Source organism: Labrus mixtus, chromosome 24 (assembly GCF_963584025.1).
Source record: "Labrus mixtus chromosome 24, fLabMix1.1, whole genome shotgun sequence".
NCBI lineage: Eukaryota > Metazoa > Chordata > Actinopteri > Labriformes > Labridae > Labrus > Labrus mixtus.
The window spans coordinates 524,201-537,700 of NC_083635.1; the positions used below are offsets into that span (position 1 = coordinate 524,201).

The 13,500-nt window shown below is 40.3% G+C and overlaps 1 protein-coding gene across 1 annotated transcript in view; it reads left to right on the forward strand.

Moving 5' to 3' along the window:
- LOC132959374 (ATP-binding cassette sub-family C member 4-like) overlaps nt 1–12,554 on the forward strand; it is a 24,427-nt gene extending 11,873 nt beyond the window's left edge. The window contains exons 14-30 of the mRNA XM_061032320.1: nt 91–187; nt 620–817; nt 1,096–1,233; nt 1,669–1,706; nt 2,675–2,787; nt 2,878–3,024; nt 3,115–3,194; nt 3,289–3,439; nt 3,572–3,691; nt 3,875–3,985; nt 4,785–4,885; nt 5,035–5,226; nt 5,409–5,564; nt 7,408–7,497; nt 7,589–7,761; nt 7,867–7,972; nt 12,377–12,554. Coding sequence (XP_060888303.1) covers nt 91–187; nt 620–817; nt 1,096–1,233; nt 1,669–1,706; nt 2,675–2,787; nt 2,878–3,024; nt 3,115–3,194; nt 3,289–3,439; nt 3,572–3,691; nt 3,875–3,985; nt 4,785–4,885; nt 5,035–5,226; nt 5,409–5,564; nt 7,408–7,497; nt 7,589–7,761; nt 7,867–7,972; nt 12,377–12,520 — 2,155 coding nt within the window. The 3' untranslated portion in view covers nt 12,521–12,554. The remainder of the gene's footprint in view (nt 1–90; nt 188–619; nt 818–1,095; nt 1,234–1,668; nt 1,707–2,674; nt 2,788–2,877; nt 3,025–3,114; nt 3,195–3,288; nt 3,440–3,571; nt 3,692–3,874; nt 3,986–4,784; nt 4,886–5,034; nt 5,227–5,408; nt 5,565–7,407; nt 7,498–7,588; nt 7,762–7,866; nt 7,973–12,376) is intronic.
- Nucleotides 12,555–13,500: the final 946 nt, after the last annotated feature.

Sequence of the window (13,500 nt, forward strand, 5' to 3'; positions counted from 1 at the left end):
TTAATTATAGTCTGGCAAACTGCTCGACATGTGAAGAGCCCTGACACTTCACAGCTTGTAACGTCTTGTCTTTGTGATCTCTGTTTTCAGGTGTATCTGCGGCCTGCTGAAGAATAAAATACGAATCCTGGTCACCCACCAGCTGCAGCACCTGAGGGCCGGAGACCAGGTTCTGGTCCTAAAGGAGGTCAGTAGAAACAAGCGTCTTTGAGTATTTAGAAAAGCGCTATATAAATCTAATTTATTATTATTATAATATTGTTATAATAAATGTCTGAAGCTGCTGTTGGGGTAGACTGTAGGTAGCAATAAACAGCATACCAGTTTTTTTTTGTTTTGTAAGAGGTACCACTTTGTCCACAGGGGGGCGCTAAAACTGTACAAAAATTGAAAGTTCTTCTCCGGAGCTTCAGAATGCACTGTGGAAAAATAACCTGAATAATGAAGACCCCTTAAAATTCAGAGTTTGTATTAAAAAAGTTGTGCAATTAAATGAAGTCAGTGGAAAATCTTTAAGAAAAATTTGAAAATTAAATACAAACAATGAAACCAATAATGATTCATATACTTTACAACAGTCATGCAGACATTTGATGTTTCTTCTGGTTTGTGTCTGCAGGGTCACATCATGGCTCAGGGGACCTACAGTGATCTGCAGGGCTCCGGTCTGGACTTTGTGTCTCTTGTGAAGAGTGTGGAGGAGCAGGATGGAGGCTCGGCCGACACAGACAGAGTGTCCTTACAGAGCCACAGGTCTCATTGTTCCTCCAGCAGCCTCCTGCCTCCTGACAGCAACAACAAGGCGGACCAGCTCCCTGTAGGTACTTTTTAAAAATCAGATACATCCCCTTTCATTTCCCACTTCTGTACATATTGAGCATATGTTTGTTGAATGATCCTCCACATCTCCCATGGGCGTAGGACTCATGGAGCGGTCACACTGGCCAAACGAACTGAACTTTAGGCTTGAAGCATGCTTGGGTATAGTACGGATGGCCAGTGTGACCGCGCCCTTACACTTCTGTCGCCCATGACATCATCAGTTTGATTTAACAAACACTCTTAGAGAAGTTTTATCTCTGATTTGATTTTCAGGCTGAAGCGGTTCAGTCCATGGCAGAGGAGACACGAGTGGACGGAGACGTTGGCGGCCACGTTTATTGTAAATACTTCACTGCGGGCTGTAATCTCCTGGTGCTTCTGATCATCCTGCTGCTCAGTCTCACAGCTGAGGTAAGCCAAGGCTCTGAGGTAAACCAAGGCTCTGAGGTAAGCCAAGGCTCTGAGGTAAGCCAAGGCTCTGAGGTAAACCAAGGCTCTGAGGTAAACCAAGGCTCTGAGGTAAACCAAGGCTCTGAGGTAAACCAAGGCTCTGAGGTAAGCCAAGGCTCTGAGGCCTTGGGTACTCATCCTTTGTGCTCCTCTTTTCTCTCTTTATTCCACATCATCAAGTCCTTTCCCTCCCTCTCTTCTCCTCATCTTTAAAACTGAATGAACTCTGTAAACTCATAATTTGGTTGTATGCATGTTGAGGATTCAGGACATGAAATCTCAGGCTAATAAAAGTGTCACAGCTCTCGATGTGTCGTCGTATGTTTTGCCAAAAAAGATTTTGAACAAGTTTATCCATCACACTGTTGTAATGTTGTTTTCTCCTTCCACTCACAGGCTGCATACATCCTGCAGGACTGGTGGCTGGTGTACTGGTGAGTGAATGACTACATGCTCTGTTTTCTAACATGAATGATAATTATAAGTTAAGAAGACTCTTCTGTAACTACCTGTATTACACTTCTCAACATCGTTCAAGGAACAGTTCTAATCCACTTATTTTAAAAGTCCTTAAAGCAGCAATATGTAACTTTCCACCTTCAAACAGTCGACAAAGGTCGATTTTAACTTTCAACATGAAGAATGGCTTCCCTTTACAATGTCTCTGTACGCTTTGATACAACGACGATGATGCTACGAGGACGAGGACAGATGAGGCAAAGAAGAGAAAAAGAGAGATAGTGACTGTAGTGTCATTTTTGTAATAAATCCGGAAAAGTCATCTTATTTCAATGTAAGACAGAATCACTGAAGACAAAAACAGAATCTAACAACACAAAAGATAAAGTTATTAACGAGCAGTTTAAAAGTCTAAAAGTGCCTTTGAGGTAAACTTCCAAAACAATAAAAAGAATGCTCAGTTAGTTTAGTTAAATTAGTTTTGGGTGTGTCTGTGTGTTTTTTCTTTATTTTTTTTATGTGGGTTGCTTGTTTTTTGTTGCTTTATTTTTCTCTATTACAAAAGAATTGGGCAAACTAAGATATTATTATAACCATTTTGTTTTATTTTCTGCTTTCTATTATTATTTTGTACAACATTATATATAAAAAAAAAAAGAATAATGATGATGTGATCTATGTCTGGATAAATGAATATCCCAATAAACACAAAGTTGCAAAAAATAATAATGATGTAAGAAATGAACTATGACTGGATAAATAAACTAAGTTTGGATAAATGAACTAAGTTTGGATTGCCCAATAAACACAATGTTGCAAAAAAAAAAAAAAGGTTTTGAAGTAATCCTGCTCACAGACAGCACTATACACATGAGCCCTCAGTGGGGGTCATACTAGTCGACTCTGGCTGTGTGTCTAATGTGTGTATCCTGTGAAACAACAGGACAAAAGAAGAGGCGTCCAACACCACAACCAACGCTGTGACCAAGAGTCACTTCAATGCTTCTCACTCAGATCAGGAGAACAATCTGACATTTCACCTGGGCATTTATGCAGGCAAGTGTTCACACGTGTAAAGTATTGTTGTCAGCCGTGATATTCAAAAGAATAAGGTGCAGCAATTAAGGTGTTGTTTTTTGCTGTTAGGTTTGACAGCAGCGGCTGTAGCCTTTGGCTACGCCCGGAGTCTCCTGATCTTCTATGTGCTGGTGAGATCGGCTCAGACTCTGCACAACAGCATGTTCAACGCCATCATCCGCACGCCTGTACGCTTCTTTGACATCAACCCAATAGGTGAATACACCGCCTGTTTTCAAACAGAGAAATAATCATTCTATATAATAATTCAACTTCACAGACCGGCTCTGTTTTTCTGCTTCACAGGAAGAATTCTCAACAGATTCTCCAAAGACATCAGCCAGATGGACTCCACGTTACCCATCACCTTTGTGGACTTCTATCAAGTGAGAAGTGAACACTGCTGAATATTCACTCTGTACAACATCTGTCCTAACTTTCTCACGATTCCTCACAGTGTTGCCGTTTGTGTCTTTTTAGTTAATGTTGCAGAATATCGGTGTAGTCGCCGTGGCCGCCTCGGTCATCCCTCACATCCTCATCCCCGTCCTTCCTCTGCTTCTCTTCTTCCTGTACCTGAGACGTTTCTACCTGAGCACATCACGAGATGTCAAGCGACTCGAGTCCACCAGTATGTGTTCATGCATCAACAGCGTCTTCTAAAAAGCTGTGAGCTTCAGAAACTAGTTAATAAGACACTACTACTGTCAGAATATTTGTGAGTAGATCCTTTTCATTTCCTGTTTGTGTTCTTTCCTGTCAGCCCGGAGTCCAGTGTACTCCCACCTGTCTTCATCTCTTCAGGGTCTGTGGACCATTCGAGCCCTCAAAGCTGAGGGCAGGCTGAAGAAAGCCTTTGACACCCATCAGGACCTGCACTCAGGTTCTCCTTTACTTTTTTTTTTCTTTAAAGGTTGTCCTTTACTTTTTTTTTAGTTTCAACATGTATGATTTTTTTTGATTTTTTTAAAGGTTCTCCTTTACTGTACACACTGTTTTTTAAGCTCACAACATTATTACTGAATACATTGAATATAAAGTATGTTTTTTTCTTTTCTCGTGTCAGAGGCCTGGTTTTTGTTCCTGATGACCTCCCGCTGGTTTGCGCTTCGACTCGACAGCATCTGCTCCATATTCATCACCTTTGCATCATTTGGATGCATCCTTCTCAGAGACGGTGAGGAGTCAGAGCGAACACAGAAAAAACTGTTTAAGCATTGTTCAAACAAGCTGGACTGATTATTACAGATCCTCCATACATCATACATACTCCTTACATCTTTAAAGGCTTTATATGTGATGTTTTGATCCAGCAGATGTCGCCCTTGAGCACCAGCATGAAACCAAGACAACTCGTGCTGCATTGTTGTGTTAGCATGCTAATGCTAGCGATCTTTATTATGCTCGTATCTTCACACTGCATGTAAATTTACCTGAAATGAGCGTGATCTAGAAACACAGTTAAACAGTGAGTACAGTATGTTATTCTTCTTTTCTCTAGTCCCTCAATTAAACAACTTTTATACACGAGGGGAGGAGTCAGCCGGCCGTCCGGGCGATGTAAACAAAGTGAAGATAGGACTCTGAAAACTCTGAAAACATCACAGACAGTGGGACTCGGGTGTTACACCCATTGTAGACAGTCATTACTCACAGAGTTATTTTCAGAGGATAAACTTGATTTCTACATTTAAGTGTGAAAAATCGCATTGAGTTTAACCAATATACAAACTTTCTCTTGTTGTTTTAAAAGGTAACAACCCCCCTCCTTCCCTGTTTGTTTCATGCTGCAAACAGTAATGGTTAATAGGACTCTTATTTAGTTGAGTGTTTTGTGAATAACGCTGTGAGGTTGGTAGTTATTGTGGTATGACGCTTGTTTTCCCGTTCTCGATTTTTTTTAAACATAATAATCAGTGAATAAAAAGGAGTTCCTCTTTGTAAACAAAGCATTCTGGATGTTGGTGTTTTGTTAGGCCTGGATGCTGGAGAGGTGGGCCTGGTGCTGACCTACGCTGTGACACTGGTGGGAAACTTCCAGTGGACGATGAGGCAGAGCACAGAGGTGGAGAACATGGTGAGAACTGAGTGACTTCTTCAGCCATCACTCAATGAAGTCCAGTAAAAAAAAGAACAGTTCATTACATGTTGATCCTGCAGGTTGAAACCTGCTGGTTTAATGATTTGTAGTCCTGTGCTGCAGTGTTGAGTAATCATCTCTTTCAGATGACATCAGTGGAGAGGGTGTTGGAGTACGCAGAGCTGGAGAGTGAAGCACCTTGGGAATCCGAAAAGCAACCTCCACCTGATTGGCCCGACAAAGGCCTTGTGGTCTTTGACCAAGTCAGCTTCTCGTACAGCGGGGACGGACCAACAATCCTCAAGGACGTCAGCGCCACCTTCCAACCCAATGAGAAGGTGAGACGTATTGTTCAGTTTTGATTTATTTTTGGGATTTTTTATGCCACTGGTTGGATTTTAACTCCCGCTTAAAGGACTACAGCCTCCATAAATTGGGGCGCTCACACTAACCACTTGGCTACCGGCGCCCCAGACATATTTGTTTGCTTTGTAAACATAGTTGTTCTCTCCTGTATCAGGTGGGGATTGTGGGTAGAACAGGTGCTGGTAAAAGCTCCCTGGTGTCCGCTCTGTTCCGCCTGGCAGAACCTCGGGGGAAGATCTACATCGACGGGGTTTTAACCTCTGAGATCGGCCTCCATCACCTACGTCACAAGATGTCCATCATCCCTCAGGTAAACATTGACTTAACCCTTTCTAATGACACATCTTATTCCTCACTGTTAAATACACAGAAAGAGCCCTTTAGCATTTTTAAAGTTTGTCAAATTGGTCAATTCTGAAGGGGAAACCTGAAAAATTATCATGGTTACAGTGCTATTTTGGTTAATTTGATGTAAAAGCACTATTAATAATGATGTTTTGAAACTGTTATTGAGCATTTCACAGAAAAAGGCCTTGTTAAATTGCAGAATGAGCTCGTCCACAGAGCAGATACAGGAAATGTTCATTTTGAACCCTTTAAGATCAAAGTGCAGCCTTTGATTCCAGGGATCAAAGATGGTGTTTGAATTCATTATCTTGTAACATAATACAAAATACAAAATCTGTTAACTGTTAATATTTATCAAATGTAGCACCAGCAGAAAGAAATCCAAGAGTAATATATTTTTTGAGATAGGACTGTGGATAGAGTTTAAAATCAGGGAGAGAGGGAGAGAGTGGGGAACGGGTTACCTGACATTTGATGAACAAATCAGGAGAGTTATGAAGTCCTGCTTTCTTCACCTCAGGAATTTGATCAAATGTTGCTTTTTTTTTTATGTCATTCAGGTTTTGAAAATGAAATTCATGCTTCTTCATCATCTTGTTTAGACCCCTGCAAATGTCTTTTTTTACCTCCATCAGTCTGAAATCCATCAAGCGTTTCCAGCCAGTCCAAAACAAAGCATTAAAACTGAACTTGAAGATTTGCTGTAATTCTGTAAGACTTCTGTAGTCATGTGATCAGGAGACAGGAAGTGAGGTGTATTGTTGTGTGTTACCAACTCAACGCGTAAAACATTGTTATGTCGTCGCTCTAGAGTGGTTAAGAAAGAAGTTAAGAACATAAGATTTATTGAGAAGACAGAAGAATCCACTACAAGTTGTTCTTTTTAGAATTTGTATCTCTGACTTCTCTGTCGTTATAGCTTCAAACAAACTGTCAGTTGTGTTGTTTGCTTGTTGTTTATTGTTGTACAGTTTTTTTATGAAAAGCACTTCATGTCTTATTTAACCCTCATGCATCACTATGGACATTTTTGTCCATTTGGTCAAATGTGTCCTCTTCACCTGTCCATCATTTTGTCTGTGTTAGTGCATATGGCACCAAGAAAGTCTCTCTCTTGACACATTGGAATGCACATTTTCTTTTCTTTAATAGATCAATAGAACACTGTGAAACATGTTTACTACCCTCTTAAGTCACTAAGGACAAAAATGTCCACTTCCAAAAAACTGATATAAAAATAGAACAGATTGATATTTATTTCTACTTTTTTCTGCATACATCTCTTAAACAACTTCAGCCCTGCTCAAAACTATCAAATATTGAATCATTTTTAGGAATTAAATTAAATTAAATTCCAGTTTGATTACTTGATGTCACTGTTGTTATTCATGAAAAAAAAACACAAAAATGAGTTATTTTCCATATTACAAATATTTGGTGGCTGGGGAATTTTTTCAAATCAGTCTTGGATATGTCAAAGATTATTCAAAATATTGACTTTGAAGCATTGTTAGTTTTTGTGTGGCATCAGATTTAAAATGTAGTTCCCTGTTTGGACATTGGAGGGCGAAAATGTCCAATTTACAAAAACTGCTATAAAAATAGAACAGATTGATATTTCTTTCTACTTTTTTTTTGCATAAATCTCTTAAACAACTCTAGCCCTGCTCAAAACTATCAAATATTGAATAATTATCAGGAATTTATCCCTTTAAATGCCAGAATCATGTAATCAAACTGGCATTTAAAGGGTTAATGATTATTGTCTCAGCCTGTGTGACTGTGACCTGTTCTCTGTCTCTCAGGATCCTGTGCTCTTTACAGACACAGTGAGGAAGAACCTTGACCCTTTCCATCAGCACCTGGATGAAGACCTGTGGAGGTCTCTGGAAGAGGCAAGGCTAACCTCCATCCAGCACTCTTTGACAATGTATTTTATATAGTGCACACATCTAAAGTGCAGGTTTCCCCCCTCCCCCCCTGCAGGTGCAGCTGAAGTCTGTGGTGGAGGAGCTCCCTGCTAAGCTGGAAACGGTTCTGGCCGAATCCGGCTCCAACTTCAGCGTGGGCCAGAGACAGCTGGTGTGTCTGGCCAGAGCCATCCTGAGGAAGAACCGGATCCTCATCATCGACGAGGCCACGGCCAATGTGGACCCCAGGTACTGCTGAGACTACTCACCCCACTGAGAGGGTTCTTACAGTGTACTCACAGGGCGACCTAATGTGCTGTAGGAGAATACATGAGTTCTGCTTTCTCTCTGCAGGACGGATGAACTGATCCAGAAAACCATCCGGGACAAGTTCAGAGAGTGTACTGTGCTGACAATCGCTCATCGCCTCCACACCATCATAGACAGCGACAGGATACTAGTGAGTCCTCTCTTCATTTTCACTGCAATATTCTAAAATCTAAATAAGATGGAATATTTTTACACAGTCCCTATTTTGCTGCTTTTGTTGCTTTTTTATTGAATGTTTTTTTAAAATTCAAAACAGAAACAGTCAATGAGAAAAATAAAATTCAAGGAAAAATTCTAAACATCAATTATTCAGAAGCTATATGCCCCCCCCATGCATGTTCCCAGTTTCCTACATTCATATATCCACACAAACCTATACACATATACATACATATCAATGAATAAAAATAATAAAGTAAAAAACAACAAAAATGAAGAATACAATTCATGCATCCATGTTGTCCTAAAATATGTTCATGTTGTCAGAAATAGACTATGGACTGACAAGCCCCTTATTGGTACCATAGATAACATAGGACCACATGCAAAATATTCACAAATATTTAAAAGTGTTGGTCTGGTGTAAACCTCCTTGTGACATGTTATGTTGTCAATGTTCCACATTTAAAGAGCGATTGTTTTACCTGTATACATTTTTAGTTAGACAGTACAGTATTTTATAAATTCCTACCTGTTTTTATATATATGTCTCTAGATCAGGGGTGGGCAAACTTTTTGACTCGCGGGCCACAATGGGTTCTAATATTTGACAGAGGGGCCGGGCCAGGAACAGATGGATGGAGTGTTTGTGTGAACTAATATAAATGACATGTAAAAGCCATTACATGAAAGGATTTGGCCTTTAACAGGTAGCAAAGCATGAATATGCAAGGCTCATTGTACAAATTGATTTCCAAATGCATTCATTTAATTAAATTTAATTTTAATAAACACAGTAGAGAAACTCACGTTCAGTTTCAGTGGGAACAGTGTTGTTGATCTCCCTTTTGTGTCAGTGCATTAAAGTCTGGAGTTAGTTTTGTAGTGGCAATTCTCAGGATAGATCCGAGGTGTTGGTCAGTTAACTTGGATCTGTGAGGGGCTTTGTTGATGTTCATGACGCTGAATGTCTGCTCACATACGTAGGTATATCGCTTAGCTCAGGAAATTTGTCGGATTTCCCCATTAACTCCAAAAATGCGCTGATCTCCTCTTTCAGCTCCCACACTCGTTGAAACACTTTGCCCAAACTTAACCAGCGGACACGAGAGTGGTACAGTAAGTCCTGATGATCCGCATCAGTTTCCTCCAGGAACATAATAAACTGACGATGCTGAAGTCCCCTTGCTCGTATAAAGTTAACAAGTTTTACAACTGGATTCACGACATGATTAAGCTGCAATACAGACTTACACAGAGAGTCCTGATGGATGATGCAGTGAAGGAAAATAACATCCTGGTCAGGGTTTTCCTCTTTCACTTTATCCTGGATTCTTTTCAGCAGCCCAACATGTTTTCCAGTTAAATTTGGCGATCCATCCGTTGTGACATTGGCAAGTTTACTCCAAGGTAGCTTCATTCTCTCGATGACAGCAGACACCTGGTTATACAAGTCCTCTCCTCGCGTTTTTCCTTTCAGGGACTCCATGGTCAAAAACTCCTCCGTTATCTCAAAACTGTCATTAATCCCTCGGATAAAAATGAGGAGCTGACCAGTGTCTTTTACGTCATTACTTTCATCCAGCGCTAGTGAATATAACTTAAAGGACTCAGCCTTTTTGTTTAATTCGCTGGCTATATCTTCATCAATCAGTTCCACACAGTGAGTCACAGTCCTGCGTGATAAACTGATTTTTTCAAACTGGCCTTGGCTCTCCGGACACAAGAGACCTGCTGTCTCTATCATGCATTCTTTTAAAAACTCGCCTTCGGAGAAAGGCTTGCTAGCCTTTGCTAATTTGAATGCCAGCAAAAAACTTGCCTTGGTAGTTGACTCTTGAATCGCAGTTTGTTGGTGAAAAAAATGTTGCTGAGTCTGTAAATTATCCTTCAACCTCTGAGTTGTAGCCGCCCGTTCTTGCGGGGATTGCTTGCTAGTGTAGTTAGCATGCTTCATAGCAAAGTGACGGCTGATACTGTACTCTTTGAAAACTGTGACAGTTTCTTGGCATATCAGGCATACAGCCTTTGATCGGACTTCAGTGAAAAAATATTTAGTTGTCCACTCCGTATTAAACACTCAGCATTCACTGTCCACTTTTCTTTTCTTTGATCCGCTCATTTTTACAGAAGGGCTCATACGGGTTCATAGGGCAAAGTGAATAATACACCACACTCTGAAGTGCGCCATCTATTGGGGAAACGCGGGCATTACAGGGGAAAACGAACGAGGTTTAATTATAATAAAATTTAATTTAATAATAATATAATTTGGACAAGTTCGGCGGGCTGGATTAAAAAGCCCAACGGGCCGTATATGGCCCGCGGGCCATAGTTTGCCCATGCCTGTTCTAAATACATATATGGCAAGTTGTTCAGGAAATTAATATATTGAATGAAACTTTGAATATATTGAATGAAGTCTGAATATATAAAAAACAGTTTCATTCAATATATTCAGACTTCATTCAATATATTCAAAGTTTCATTCAATATATTAATTTCCTAAACGGCTTGCCATATACATACATATATATATATATATATATATATATATATATACATGCACTTACTCACATACATATACCCACACTCACACATACAAACATACACATGTACCGTCCATATACATACATTATTATAATCATATTCCCCTTTTCTTTTTTTCCTCTTTTTTTTTCCATCTATGACTCAAGAACAGTTGTTCAATCGCAGATCAGAGTCAGTAACGAGTCATATCATAAAAGAGAGAAAAGGGCCCCAGATGATGTCATATTTGTGCACAGCGTCTATGTTGCTGTATACGACTTTTTCCAGTTTGGCTATTTTTCCAAGTGCATCAAACCAGTCTAGGGTGGTGGGAGCTGAAGCGTCTTTCCATCTACAGTATATTAGCTTTTTAAGCTGTAGTCAGCCACTTGCTGTTAGTTTGAGATTCCAGTCTGGAAACTGCACCAAGCAGGCAAACTGCAGGGATGCTTACCTATTATTTCACTTACTTTTTAACATCCACCCAGAAGCTCTTCATTTTTAATCCCAGACCATATGCAGGTAGGTTTCCCATCTCAGATGAACATTTCCAGCAGGTGCCTGTCTGTCTGAGGCCTACTCTGTGTAGCTCACTAGGGGTCCAGTGGTATCGGTGCACGGTTTTGAGTTGTGTTCATTTCAGTGAAACGTCCTCGGAGACCGTCAGACCTCATCCCACTCATCTTCAGTTACCCTAAACCTGTACTCCACAGTCTCCTTGTTCCCTGAAAGTGCGATGTTAGCTTGTTAATAAGTTCTATAGATTCCAGGTGTGTTTATTTTAGTTTGATCTCGTTCTAGTAAGCATTTGTTCCAATATGTTCTTTTTATTCCTGAGGGATTCTGCACTTCTTAATTGGAAATATTTCTACCAAGGTAATTGGACAGGAGACTTCTCTCCCACTTCTATGCAGCTCCTTCCATTGGATTGGCTTCTTACCTATAGTTAAAAAAGGATTATCACAAATGGGTAACCATGGAGACTGTGATACAGCTTCCCTGGTCATTTTATGAATCTTCCTCCAGATGTGGTAAATGAAACTCAGACAAGGGTGTTGTTCTACTACACCTCGCTCTTTAGTATGTATAGCATCTTTCAACTGAACGGGTAGGAGGAAGTGCTGCTCGATATTAGCCCAGGATGACTTGGGTAAGGGAGATCTAACTGTCATTATAAATTTATTAATGATATAGTTGGAGATTAAGCAAATGAAACCCTCCCTTTTCTTTGGCTGTTTGTAAAGTTGTTAGGCTAAATCGTGCCTTGCGTCAACTCCATAAAAAATGACGTATGTGTTTGTTAACTTGTTTGTATATATTATCAGGTATTTGGATTGACAACATGTTTAGTAAATAAAATAGTTTGGGGAAGACCATCATTTTTACCCTAAAGGGAAAGGTTCAGTCCCTTCCACCTCCCTGGTTGTTTTTTTCATTTCCTCAAGTGTGTGTCCAAAGTTTACTTTTTGTTAATGTTCGTCATATCTTTATTTCATTTCATTTTTTTATTTTTTTTATTTTTTATTTTATTTTGTTGTAATTGATGTAAAAAAGAAACATAGTTAATTAACAAAATTTACATTTTGAAAAAAATGTGCTGGAGGTGCCAAATAAAGCCAGAGGGGCTTGTCGAGTGGCCTTCTTAAAGAGAAACATGTAACACAGAGACATATTATTAATGTAGTCCAAGCAAAAACAATAAAGCTAACAAGAACACATACTCAATAAGGTGTGAAAGAAAGCAAAGAAGATTACTGATTACTTTCATAGAACTGTTCACTGAAGTTGCTCTGATTTTGCAGTGTTTGTTTTTTTTTTTTTTTTGATATTTTATTTCTCCTTTAAGGTGCTGGACAGTGGTACCATCCAGGAGTTAGACTGCCCCTTCACCCTGCTGCAGAACAAAGAGGGTGCCCTCTACAAGTTGGTGCAGCAGACGGGCCAATCAGAGGCAGCCGCCCTGCTGGAGTCAGCCAGGAAGGTGAGGTGAGGTGTAAGAGGCTCAGTTAAGAGTTGTGCCTTTTCAGTATTTCAATGTATGCTGTTGGATGTTGTGTTTTTATGACACTTTTTTTTTTTTTTTTACCATTTTCAAAGGCAACACAGCAGTCTTGACAGTCTGAGGCCACAGGACAGGACTGTGAATGAGCTGCTTATCTGCCGGATGTAAGTAGCATGTGAGAACACCCTGCTCTCTCATGACCAGAGAATGACACATTGATTTCAGGAGAGGCTTCAACAAATCCTTATTAGAATGTTTTTTTTAGAGTCAAAGATCATTTGTTGAATGTCGTTGTCCTGCAGCCTCTCCAAAAGACACTTGAAGGTTCTAGTGAATGTGTCGTCTCTGAAAGGCCTTCTGGGACATGGTCCTGTTCTTTGGCTGTCAAACTGAAAATCACCATGTGGCTCTCTCCTTTAAATATTCCACATTTTAAATGTAAGTGTAGCAGGTCACACTGGCAATCCCCCCCTCCCTGCTCCCCATTCCCCCGCTGGCCTTCACAGCCTGCACTCACACTGCTCCAGGACTAACTGGGCCTCAGCACGGTCACCTCTTTACAGAACTTTGTAACTTTGCGTGTTTACAAACAAACTCGACGCCCTGTCGAGTCCACGTCGAGTTTGTCAGCATGTTAGCTACTTTACTGACTTTGTATCTTACTTATCTTAGCGTACAGATTGCCAGTGTGATGGCGCCCTTAAAGACCTCAGAATAAACATCCAAACCAGGGGCCGGTTTCAGTTCAAACTCTGAGTCAGTTCACCCTGAAATGAGAGAAACTCTGGGTTTTCAGTTTCAGAAGAGGAGGTCACTCAAACCCGAGAAAGAGGGGTAACTCCAGCCTGTTTCAGAGGGAGAGGTAACTTTACCTCTGAGTCAGTTACTATGGTAACTGAGTCTGTGAACCTAACCTGGTCGGGAGCAGGTTTTCTTTAAAGTCCCTGTAAAGTAAAATCATCAATATG